The 12,030-nt window shown below is 45.9% G+C and overlaps 3 protein-coding genes across 4 annotated transcripts; all 3 read right to left on the bottom strand.

Moving 5' to 3' along the window:
* Positions 1–347: 347 nt before the first annotated feature.
* Positions 348–9,673, bottom strand: polr3d (polymerase (RNA) III (DNA directed) polypeptide D). Of its 2 annotated transcripts, none has more exons than XM_086313847.1 (9): positions 9,542–9,673; positions 2,697–2,859; positions 2,511–2,554; positions 2,275–2,429; positions 2,056–2,180; positions 1,535–1,694; positions 1,203–1,450; positions 968–1,120; positions 348–815 (listed from the first exon to the last, which is right to left on the bottom strand). In XM_086313847.1, the coding sequence occupies exons 2-9, from the start codon at positions 2,856–2,858 to the stop codon at positions 699–701; spliced, it is 1,164 nt and encodes a 387-aa protein (XP_086169973.1). In that variant the 5' UTR covers position 2,859; positions 9,542–9,673; the 3' UTR covers positions 348–698. The 2 variants fall into 2 exon arrangements, with proteins under 2 accessions (XP_086169973.1, XP_086169974.1); XM_086313848.1 differs by lacking the exon at positions 9,542–9,673 and adding an exon at positions 8,657–8,809.
* On the bottom strand, positions 3,836–5,901 carry LOC147317158 (uncharacterized). Its single transcript, XM_086313078.1, has one exon. It carries the CDS (start codon positions 5,702–5,704, stop codon positions 3,836–3,838), a length of 1,869 nt encoding a protein of 622 aa, XP_086169204.1. The 5' UTR covers positions 5,705–5,901.
* On the bottom strand, positions 6,828–8,289 carry LOC147317157 (uncharacterized). Its single transcript, XM_086313077.1, has one exon. The coding sequence runs from the start codon at positions 8,244–8,246 to the stop codon at positions 6,828–6,830; it is 1,419 nt and encodes a 472-aa protein (XP_086169203.1). The 5' UTR covers positions 8,247–8,289.
* Positions 9,674–12,030: the final 2,357 nt, after the last annotated feature.

The raw sequence follows: 12,030 nt of genomic DNA, 5'->3' as shown, positions 1-12,030 counted from the left end.
GCAGGCTAACATTAAGTTTCTTGAATGGCCTTCCCAAAGCCCCAAGCTCAGTCCTGTTGAGAATTTCTGCACTATATTTAAAACTGTCATACTGTATTTAAATTTTTTTGACCACAACTAAACAAAATAGGAAATATTAGTACAAACCTGCCATTTGTACTGCATCAGAATGATAGAATTAATACACCTTTTCTAATATTACTCTTCACGTAATAGCAAATTCCCCCAAAACAAAAAATAAAGCCTTTGTTGTTTATGTTTTTTTTAAATATATATATATTTTTATCTACAAAAATAAAGTAATTATTTTTGTAATTTCCACAAACCAACTTTTAAACAATTGAAAATACTTTGATAACAAAAACAGACCCTTTTTATTCACACATTTACATCCATGTAAAGTCTTTTCAAGTAATTTCAGATACAGAGAAGGAAAAATGGTACTGATACTTGGCACGTCATTCAAGCTTACAACCATGAATTAATAAACTCTATGAATGAGAGAAAATAAAACTTTTGTTTCCTAATTATAGATAGTGTTTTATAACCACTCTGTAAACACAAAATCTCAGCCAGCTACCTCTCTACTTGTAAGCCTTACGGGTGCAGCAGCCTTGTAGTATCTAGCCTTTTGTCAACTTCTCCGCAAGTGTCCATCGGACTTGAGGAGGATCAGTCGCCTGCTCCTCTGATGAGCATCAAGAACTGCTCTCCAGCAGAGCTTCAAAGTCCGGTGAGCAAACCATTTTGTGTTTGACGTTCCCTAATACAGTCAAGTTACCCGTTTTCCCCTCTGTATTGATAGAGACAAGTTCCTGTGAATAGAAGGGATGGAAGGAAAAGCGCGTCAGAAATGTTTTTATCGTGCAAATACAACAGATCGGAGGAGAATGTTGGAAGATGGAAATAAATACATTACTCAGAAAAAGACATAAAAAATCCTCAAAGAAATAAATTTGTGTTGTACCTGCAGGAAAGAGCAGGATGTTCCTAGAGACACATCGAGCGTCACCTGCCCCAGTATGAGCTGCACTCGGCCAGACTTGCGTACCAGCATCTTTCCCACAACACCCTCCCGCAGATCCTTCAGATTGCAGCTGTTGTCCTCAGCTTTCTCCTCCTGTTTGGTATAAAAACACCACCTACTCAGAAGAACACGACGACATCGTGGACTTAAACTTGGACCCCAGCTGTATGCTTACCTCTGATTCTGTTTTCAGGAGCACAGACTGCCCATCCTCTGACTGCACCTCTGTTTTCACCGGCTTGTGCTCTTTTGTGGGAGGCTGGCCGGGCAGCGAGTCTGGTAGCTGAATGAAGAAAAGCTCCTCCACTTTGCTCAGACTCCATCTGTGCAGCAGGTCAGGGAGTACTTCGGGCTCGGGGAGAGGAGGAGGCCTGCAAGTTGCCTCGGGCTTCTTTATTTCAATTTCCTCTGGCTCTTGTTTCACTGAAGACAAAGTTACGATTAATTTCATGATGCTGCAAAGGAAATTAAACAAGTTCTGAGTCCAACGCAGGTACAAACATTTACCTTCAGCTGCAGGCTCCATTGGTTCACAATCCTCCTCTTTCTTCTCATTTTTAATAGAAGCGTCACTAAATTCATCCTTGAATCCCCATCCTGACACAGCGAGGGGGAGCTGGACAGGGCAGCTCCTCTTCTCACTCCGCAGGAAGGGATCATCCACAAACTAAAAGAACACAATAAGCATTGGGAAAAAGATATAATCCTTTACTTGTCTAAGCAAAAACCCCATGGAACATCTGCAGGTTGTTCAAAAACCTGCAGCGAGGATTCTGACTAAATCTTCTAAATACATTTAAACCGTTGTTGATCCAGCTGCACCGGCTCCCCGCTGAACTCGGAGCCCATTTCAAGATTGTCGTTCTGACTAGAGCTCATCATGGACTAGAACCAGGTTACATCAGTGAATGTTTTACAGCTATATGACCCAAGCAAGTCCCTTAGGTCTTATTCTAAAGGTGCTATATAAATGAAATTGTACGTATTTAGTTACGCAAACAAAGACGAGTGAAAACCAAGAGACTCACGTTGTCTCGTTCCAGCTTGCGCAGGATCTCTTTGGTCTCCTCCTCGGTCTCTCGCTTTTCCTTTTTGATATTAATGATGGGCGAGGGTCCCATGCTTGGAGCGTCTCTCTCGCTTTCATAGCCGCCTGTGTGTGTGGGTGACACAGAATTATGCTGGTGCGATAGAGACTCTGTAAGACACACACGTAAACGATGCGTGAGGAGCACCGGGTCTCCCACCTCTCTTTTTCATCATCATGTCTCCGGGCCCCTGTTCAAAAATGGAGTGCGACTGGATGAGCTCTTGATGGCCTCGGCCCCTGCCTCTCATTCTGGGACCCCGACCTCGATCCGTTTCCTTCCTCTCTCTCCTCTGCCCATCTTCAACTTTTGTTCTAGTGTGAGAAAATAACAGTCAAAGAAACAGCTGGCTTTGGATGTCTGCACTTTATTTATTTAGCGCTTCGGGAACTTACTCTTCTTTAACTTTTCGGCCAATAATGTTGGGTGTAAACGTTTTCTAAAGAGTAAAAAGAAGAACGATAAATGCAAGAGATGAGACAACAAATGTATTCATTTAAAGTATCCATTTGCGCTTTTTTTTTTTCTGTTGTTGTTGTTAAATGAAGCGAGTGAGTTCGTGAAACAGAGGCATGTCAGACCTTCTTCACTCCTCCTAATGTGAGGTCTCTGGATCGCATCGTGGGGAGGCGGCCAGGAGAGATGCCAGCTGACGGGCGACGGCTCATCAGGAGTCCTTTGTTACCGCTCCCTCCAGGAGTCGGCACCCGACCAGCAGGGTCGCCTGAACCTGCGTCCGACATCCTGAATTGGGGCAAAGGCAGGGGATCGACCATGGGATGGATATTACAAATATTAACATTGTTTCTTATAACATTCTCATATTTATATATAACATACATTTCAACAGTCAGCATGCCGATTGCCAATGGTTACAGTCCTGGATCAGATTACCAATCACACTATGTGGACATGGCCAAATTGGCCTTGCAAGGCTACTTACTGCTACTGCCTATTGATTACTCTTAACTGTTTAGCTATATTTACTTTATGTATGAACATTTTTACATTGGTACTTATGCCTCTTAGCACATTTTAAACTCTACTTCCACAAAGACTGGAACTGGTAAGTAGAATAGGTCTTGAAAATGAGACATATATATTTTTTTTTTCTTTCTCCACTGAATGATTGATTTATTTTGAACATGACTAAAATAACAACAAAATACACTTTAAACAATAATGAGATAAAGAAAGGGTTGGTACAAACAGACTTAAAGGTAAACTCATTTGATCCTACCTCAATATACAATATACATGTATAATTACATACAATTATATAAGTCTACAAACAGATATCACGCATAAAAATCCTAATAATGATGAAGCTAAATGTTGGGTTGCCTGTCTGTAGAACAAATGAAATGTTTAACATTAAAAACTGTTTAACATTATCTCTCAATGAAAATGTAATTTTCTCCAACTGTAAATGATACATTGTGTCTCTTAACAAGGCAGAGTGAGTTGGGGGAGCTTTATTTTTCCAATTTAGAAGTATGTTGTAGAACGTTGGGTTACTTAACGTAATCCCTGGTTCTTTGATAACAGAGTGAGGTGTTTCACCAACACTTCCCTCCTTGCTTAGGCACGGAAAGAAATCTGCTTGGAATGAGTTAGGAGGAGCTGGTCGGCCGTGTTAGTACGAGGGGGCGGAGCCCTGAGCACGGCTCGACAGGTCTGTCATAGACAGACGTGGTGTCATTGGAGCTTCCGTAGTTGGTCACGCCGAGGCGATTCCCATAGTGAAACAAGAGGGGTGAATAGACAGAGCCTGTAATTCACTAACTCGCTTGGCTGTGGTTAGAGCCAACAGCAGAGTGGTTTTAAGAGAGAGAAACTTCAACCCCACTGCCCCAATAGGCTCAAAGGGGTGGTGGGAGAGGGCGTCTAAAACGACTGACAGATCCCATAAAGGGACCAGTGGTCTAGAAACTGGGAGCGTTCGACGCGCTCCTCTCATGAAGCGACCTACAAGGGGGTGCTGCCCAGCAGGTTTATCACCAAACCCCACGTGGCAGGCTGAAATAGCTGCTAAATAGACCTTTATAGTGGAAAAAGCTTTCCTTTTGTCCAGCAAGTCTTGAAGAAAACACAACAGCTCCACCACTGAACACTGAAAAGGGATAATCTGCTTTTCATGGCACCACTCTTCAAAAACACGCCATTTACTGCTGTAAATGGAACGGGTGGAGGAGGCTCTGGCATTCTGAATGGTTTCAATAACCTTCGGAGGCATGCCTGCTGCCTTCAAATTCCACCTTTCACGGGCCAGGCCCAGAGAGCAACCTGGTCTGGATGGGGATGGTATATCTCCCCCCGCGCCTGAGACAGAAGGTCCCTGCGGATGGGGAGTGGCCATGGCTCGTCCACCAGAAGCTGGATGATTTCTGCTATCCAGTGTTTGGATGGCCACCGTGGAGCTATTAAAATCAGAGACAGCCCCTGATCCCTCACTCTGATCAGTGTTGGGGAGATCAGGCTGAGGGGAGGGAAAGCATACAGCAGAGTTTTTGGCCAAGGATGGGCCAGCGCATCCACGGCCAGTGGCGCGTGTGCGTCTGACAGGGAGAAAAACAGGGGGCACTGTGTGTTTTCTCGCGAGGCGAAGAGATCTACGGCAGCCCGGCCGTATCTCTGCCAAATCTGCTCCACCACCTGTGGGTGAAGCCTCCATTCTCCGAACAGTGGATTTCCTCTGGACAGGAGGTCCGCCCCCCTGTTCAGAATTCCTGGCACGTGAGTTGCCCGAAGGGAGAGGAGCCGAGTGCTGCTCCACATAATTATTTCCCTGGCTAACCTGTGTAGCTGCCGGGAACGGGTGCCGCCCTGGCGGTTGATATAAGCAACTACAGTGGAGTTGTCTGTTTTCACTAAAACATGTTGACCCCGGAGATACGGCAGAAAATGCCGTAAGGCTAGGAGCACCGCGCGGAGCTCCAGCACATTTATGTGATTCAGAGTGAGTCTCTGTGACCAAACGCCATTCACTGCTCTGCCCATCATAGTTGCACCCCAACCTGACAGGGATGCATCTGTGGTCAGCGTCACCCTGGATGATACTGCCCCGAGCGGTACCCCCGCCACAAGAGCTGTCGGGCTCCTCCAGGGCCGGAGAGCCGCAATACACGGCTGCGTTATTTTTACACCACGACTGAGATGTCGGCGAGGGCACAGCTGCAGAGAAGCGACCCACCGCTGAAAATCTCTCATCATAAGCAGCCCCAAGTGTACCACCGATATCACCGAGGCCATGAGGCCGAGGAGGCGAAGACAGAGTCGGAACCGCACGACTTTCCCCAGCTGAAAACGGGAAAGACAGTGAGTGAAGGATGCGATCCTCCGCTCTGAAAGTGCGATACGATAAGAGATGGAGTCTATTCTGAGCCCCAGATACTCTGTAAACTGTGCGGGTTCCAAGTGGCTCTTTTCCAGGTTGATAGTGAACCCAAGCTCCGTGAGGTGATTCACCACCACCTCGGAGTCTTTGATCGCCTGCTCGCGCGATCGTGAGCATATTAGATAATCGTCTATGTAAGAAAATATTCTGATGCCGCTGTTCCTTAACGGAGACAGCGCTGCCTCCACACATTTGCTGAACACCCTCGGAGCTAAGGATAGCCCGAATGGGATAGTTTGAAACTCGTACGCTACGCTCTGATAAGCGAACCTGAGATATTTCCTGTGTGGAGGATAAATGGCGATGTGAAAATATGCGTCTGATAGGTCGATTGTAACAAACCAATCGCCTGTGTGAATTGAGCGACAAAGCGTCTTGTGTGTGAGCATTCTGAACGTGTACTTTCTCAAATGCTTGTTTAACACACGCAGATCCAGAATAGGACGGAGCGACGTTCCATCCTTTTTCGGGATGAGGAAATAGCGGGAGTAAAAGCCCTGCTGAGCTTCTTCGCTCGGAACCGCTCCGATCGCCTGTTTGTGTAACAGGGAGGATATTTCCTCCTCCAGCACATTCGCTGAATCGCGACTGGCCACAGAAGCTGACACTCCGCCGAATCTCGGTGGTTTTGCCGCAAACTGTAGTCTGTAACCATGGGAAATGGTTGACAAGACCCAGGGATGAACTGCGCATGCGCGCCACCGCTCCAGCCGCTCTGCGAGTGGGCCTCTGAAGAAGCGGTAGCGTGACGTCACCCCTGTCTCCCGGAAGGAGTTGGGGCTCTCCCCCTCGGGAAGAGCGTGAGCTGGGAACACATAATTGCAGTGATTTTCTTTTGTTTTTATTTTGAAACTGGGGGGACATTCTGCCCTTGGCAAACTGCCTGGCTGCAGAAATGCACGTTTTATTTCTTTTGTTACCCCCAAACCACAGTGAAGTGTCTGGTGACTCTGGGCAGCGCTTGGTGACACAGACAGAGTGTTTAGAAGTGTTTGGTGACACTGCGCCATTTGTCCACAAGTCTGTCCTCCCTGAACTGGAGGAGGAGACTGAGAGGGTGCTCCTGGTGAACTGGAAACTTCCGGAGACCCTGAACTTTGGAGTGATTTGGTTACCCCTTCTAACACCTTCCTTCTCTTTGGGGAAGAAAAGAGGGGTGACACAGAATGCTGCAGGTGTGCTAGGCTGACCGCTTCTTTTTTCCCTCTCCGGGGTGTGACGGCTTGTTCTTTGCAGCAACTGCTGCAAAGGAATGCTTGCCCCAAGGTCTTCGGTTCTCTACCTTGGCCTGGTGGGCACCCTGCTGGCCTCCTGCTCATCTCTGCATTCTGACCCCACTCTGTCTCCCTCTCGCAGCTGCTGCTGTTGCTGCAAAGCCAGCTCTTGGCACCTGCTGGGGCTGAGAGTTAGGTTTTCTGGGTAAGCAGAGATTGAATGCTTCACCCTCCTGCTTTCTGCGGGTGCTTGTTTCTCTCATTCTCTCCAGGGCTGGGCCAAAGAGACCCTTGGTTGGGTCATAGGCTGCATCCATGACCTCAGCCTTCTGAGCATCACCCAGGCCTGACAGGTTTAGCCACAAGGCTCTCTCACCCGAGACTGCAAGGCCCATAACGCGACCACACCCTTGGACTGCTCCCCTGGAGGAGCGAAGAATGAGATCATTAACCACGCAGATTTCATCCCAGAGGGCTGGGTTCGGGGAACCCGAGTCAAGCTGACGGCCCATGTCTTCCAGAATTTCTGCCTGATATGCTGATAGCAGTGTGACTGCATTAAGCGAGCACACTGACTGTGCAGCATATTTGTATGTCCTTTGATAAATAGATGCCGTGAGGCGATCTATCTTGTTGGGCAAAGAAATGCTAGAAGAAGCTGAGATTGCCCTGCGGTTAGGGTGAAGGTGATACGCCACTGAAGGCTCCACTGCTGGGGGTTCAGTCAGCCCCAGTTCACCCATCCCCTGGATCTCAAGCTTAGAGCAGCCCTTGGTCGGAAGCTTGCTTTTAAAAGGGCTTGACCAATAGCGACTCATTTCTTTCATGCAGGCTGGGACTGCTGGCAGAAGCTGCTTTGATGGCGGCAAGGCTGGTGGGAGCCTCTTGCCGTCATACAAGTCACGTTCTGCCCCTTCGGCATCCTGGGCGGCTGGCCATGGGATGCCTAGCTTGGCAGCAGCCCGTTTACAGACCTCGTACAAATTGCTGTCCACCAGGGGTGCAACTTCAGCCCCACTCGGTGGCCTGGACTGCTGGGGAGGAAAGGTAGAGTCATCCTCCTGTTCCTCATCCATGTCCTCCAGGTCGAGGAGGTCGGAGTCGGCATCGCCCTCCGCGTCCTCGCCACCCGGCTCGCCCACGTTTTGATCGAGGAGGTCCTCGAACGATGGGGGCATGAGCGGGGACTCTTCTTCCATCATGTCCGCCCAGCTTGTGGAGGCTCGCGGATGACGGATATCGCTCGTAGCAGTAGCAGCCGACAGGCAGGGGTCCTGACTGTTCGTTACTGCTACTCTCAGCCTCCTTTCCAGGACTTTCTCTGGCATCAAAGCACAGTGTGGGCATCCCTGAGGGTCCGCCAGTGAAGCCTGAGCATGCTTGGCACCCATACAGACGATGCACATTGGATGAGGGTCCCTGCCCGAGATGGTGGCACCGCATGATGCGGGGCACGGGCGGGATGCAGCCTCTTTAGCCTTCGGCTCCGACCTTTTGGCGGGAGTAGGAGCCGTAGACATGGTTAGCGGAAAGGGGTGAGACTAGGCTACACCAGGCTCGTCTCGACACGTTAGCCCGTAAGTAACTAGGACTAGCAGCGGGTGTTAAATCCGATCTAGTCGCGGCGGGAGTCAGCTCGTCGTGACACGTTGGCTGCACTCCGCTAGCCAATATCGTTAGCAACTTAATGCTAACCGAACCCTACGTCGACCAACAAGCTAATGCTAGTGAGACGCTAATGTGGTTCGTGGCCTGCTAACAAGTTAATGCTAGCCGGACACTGAACGAACAGCTCGCCGTAACGCGTTAGCCCGAGTCACACAACGTCGGCTACCTCGCTAACTAAAACCAGGAACCGCTGGGACAGCTCGCCTGACGCGGTTGCTGTTCCACAGTGCAACTCTAAGTACACTTCTTTCGAAGGACTTACTCAGCACGATCCAAACTGGAACCGGAAAAACTGCGTTCGGCGACGTACTCCTACACGGGACGCCTGAGAACTGTTAAGCAGCTAATCAAGTTAGCCTGGATGCGCTGAGGGAGCTCAAAGTAGTTTCTCACGGGAAAAAAGCAAGAATGAGTTAGGAGGAGCTGGTCGGCCGTGTTAGTACGAGGGGGCGGAGCCCTGAGCACGGCTCGACAGGTCTGTCATAGACAGACGTGGTGTCATTGGAGCTTCCGTAGTTGGTCACGCCGAGGCGATTCCCATAGTGAAACACCGAGCGAAGTTAGAAAAAGAACTCAATTAAACTAGCTACTGGTTTATTTATTTATTTTTGTTTTTAAATGGTACAGCTTGTCCCATTGGTCCAATGCAGCATGAAAGCTGAAATAGAATTTTCTTATTTTTTTTAAATTAAAATCTTAATGTTAAAAAGGATTAAATGTTTATATTATATAGTATTATATGTTTAAATGTGACTTCAGATTTTAAAGGGTGAATATAGATATATACCCTGCTCTATAAGACCGCAGAACATACTGTTGACATAATTGATTCATGTAGTATGTACTTATTAATTTCGTTGTAATATACATTATCTTTTTGTTCTGAACACAGACAACAATGTAAATCTGAGCTTCTACTTTTTGTGTTTTTACTAAAGTAGCGCTTATAACACTGTGACATAAATTACTGACACGTTATTGTATCACTATAAACAGAGATCCTGCAGACACATTTTAATTCTTTGAAATGATTTTAGACTACCTCAGCAACACGTGGCCACATTCCAGTGAAATACAATGACACGGGAGACTTTGTTTTAACTTTCAGGACGAACTTTTCATATGCTGTGCTTTCTCGCCTACTTACGTTATTGTCCCTCTGACGTCCTTATGAAATATTAATCCAAAACCCCAGAGTCATTACAGACTGTTTCTACCAGTGCTGTGTGGGACACTGCATGACAGTGTTGACGATTCTGCAGCACGACGCCATGACACTTCCGCATTTGTCACCGTCCACTCAGTTCAGGTGGATCAAACCTGCGCAGAAACATACGCATGTTCACCACGGAACTCGATAGACCGGCGTACATTAATACATTTAGATCGACTTATGTATATATATGAAAAATGTTATTTTACTGACATATAAATATGCTTTGTTATAAAACACACCAAATGCGATGATCTGCAGTAGCTATTCACTGATGCTCATAATCATAAGTAAACGGAAGAGGCCGTTGTTCGCTCCTATGCGCAGCTGTGAGTAGGTCGAACACAGCTGAATCACTTTGAAATTTATTAAGATCCCTTAATAATCTCATAATATAATACTGTTCTAGATTATATAATTGAACTTCATTTTAGGCAGCAGGGTGTGAAAAGGTTCTCCTGACCTGTAATTGTGTAAATACATAATATAGAATGTATAATATAGAAGATGCAGAGAAGGATGAGAGAAAGACAGAGCAGGAAAGGACAGACTAATAATACCAAATTGTAAATTTGGTATTTGGTCCATGCAAAAGTCTTGACTCACCCCTCATTTCTTTATATTTTGTTTCCAAGAAGCCAGACTTTCTGCTAATTTTTAAGTAGTCTAGAGCAAGAGTTTCCTGGGCTTTCTGAAGGTGATTCAAAGCTCTCTCTTTTTTGGAGATCTGCTGCTTTCTGGTTCATTTTCAGTTCGGTCTGTCTGTTATTTGTAGCCAAAACACTTGAACCACTATTGTGTTTACACATAACAGACCAGTTAGCAAAGAATCGTGTTTCATTTGGCATTAAATTTTAAATTGTGTCTTTAGGTACTTTGTTACTAGTTCCTGTTTCTTTTGTTGAATCTACAAAATATGCCAAACATAACACAGTTTGATAAACATAAAATACTATTATTGGGAGTCAGCAATGTGGTTCCCAAAGAAGTATAAGGTGACAACCTGGCATATCTTAACATGGTGTGGAGTGTGTCCTTAAGAAATTTGAGGAAACTGGACAAGTGAAAGGCTGAAGAAGTAAGATAAGATAAGATAAGATAAGATAAGATAAGATAAGATAAGATAAGATAAGATAAGATAAGATAAGATAAGATAACCTTTATTAGTCCCACATGTCAGAAATTTGTTGTGTCACAGCAGAAAGTGGACAGTGCACAGTTACAGTACCAAAAAATAAGAAAAACCCTGGAATAGGATAAGATAATAAGAACAAGATACTATATACAACAGAATAAAATACTGCGAAGTCTTTGTTGTGGAGTCTGACAGCAGTGGGAAGGAAAGAGGGGTGCCGCAGCTTGCCACTGAAGGAGCTGTTCAGTGCTGTTAGAGTCTCCTGCATGGGGTGGGAGATGTTGTCCAACAGGAATGACAGCTTAGCCACCATTCTCCTGTCACTCACCACCTCCCCTGGGTCTAGAGGGCATCCTAGAACAGAGCTGGCCCTCCGATTCAGCCTGTTCAGTGGCATACTTAAAATACTATCTACTGCAGACGAGTTCAAAGAGTCGTGTCTTGAAGAAACAAGACGTTACTGAAGAAGTGTGGAATCATCTTGCCAGAGAATGGAACAAAAAGCAGCCACCATCCAAAGAACAGCTTTGGATGTCCTTCCAGAATCCTGGAGAGCTATTCCTGAAGACTAAATAAATTACAATGAAACTACCTAACAGACTGTGCTGAAGAATAAAAATGTTCATTCCAGATATTGACTTTCAAGGTTGATACAAATTATACAGCTTCTGTTTTTGCATTATACTGAATTTGGGTTCCCAAATTTAGTTTAAGATTTTGAACATCACACTATTTATATCAGTATAGCTCCCATGTGGCCACATGAGGATTAACAGTCTTTACATATAACACGTAATGTGTAATTCGAGTTTTGCAAATGTGCTGAGAATATTTCATCTATTCAGAGAAAATGCCAAGTTGCTAATAAAACTTTTTATGGAGTTTGTTCATAATTTGGTGGACACAGATTCTCCCAGTGTGCGGACTGAACATCTGTGTAACACATTATTCTGGGAGCATCCGCTTATGTAAATGTAGTAATAGTATATTCCTCCTAGGGGTGCCACAGACTTTTGGTAACCTGGGTCAAAGAGTGCCTGGTCCCTTTGATAAGGGAAGGACCTCTCGGCAAATACTTGAATGAGTCTAGAATAAATTTACAATATTTGTTTTAAAAACACAACTCAAATATGCCAATTTGTAACCATAACATGGGGCCAGATTCTGCTTTCTCTACACGCACACCTACTGCTCTCCTAAAAAACTGGTTATTCCCATTTCTGAAGCAGGGAAGGTTATTTGGACAGAGGCTGTCATGGCATGACTAATGATGGATGATTGCAGTTTA

Source organism: Aulonocara sp. 'chitande type north' Nkhata Bay, linkage group LG12 (assembly GCF_057382095.1).
Source record: "Aulonocara sp. 'chitande type north' Nkhata Bay isolate Kocher_YH1m ecotype deep benthic linkage group LG12, A_spYH_male_GT1.1, whole genome shotgun sequence".
Lineage (NCBI taxonomy): Eukaryota > Metazoa > Chordata > Actinopteri > Cichliformes > Cichlidae > Aulonocara > Aulonocara sp. 'chitande type north' Nkhata Bay.
This window is presented reverse-complemented; position numbering and strand designations above follow the sequence as displayed.

Bases quoted from the DNA above. Each gene is read 5' to 3' on its own strand.
- polr3d (XM_086313847.1), bottom strand. From the start codon at position 2,858: ATGTCGGACGCAGGTTCAGGCGACCCTGCTGGTCGGGTGCCGACTCCT. The intron at 2,555-2,696 runs GTCTGACATGCC...TTTACTCTTTAG, and splicing joins CATTAGGAGGAGTGAAGAAG to AAAACGTTTACACCCAACAT. The intron at 816-967 runs GTACAACACAAA...TTCTATTCACAG, and splicing joins CATCCTGCTCTTTCCTGCAG to GAACTTGTCTCTATCAATAC.
- LOC147317158 (XM_086313078.1), bottom strand. From the start codon at position 5,704: ATGTGTGGAGGCAGCGCTGTCTCCGTTAAGGAACAGCGGCATCAGAAT.
- LOC147317157 (XM_086313077.1), bottom strand. From the start codon at position 8,246: ATGTCTACGGCTCCTACTCCCGCCAAAAGGTCGGAGCCGAAGGCTAAA.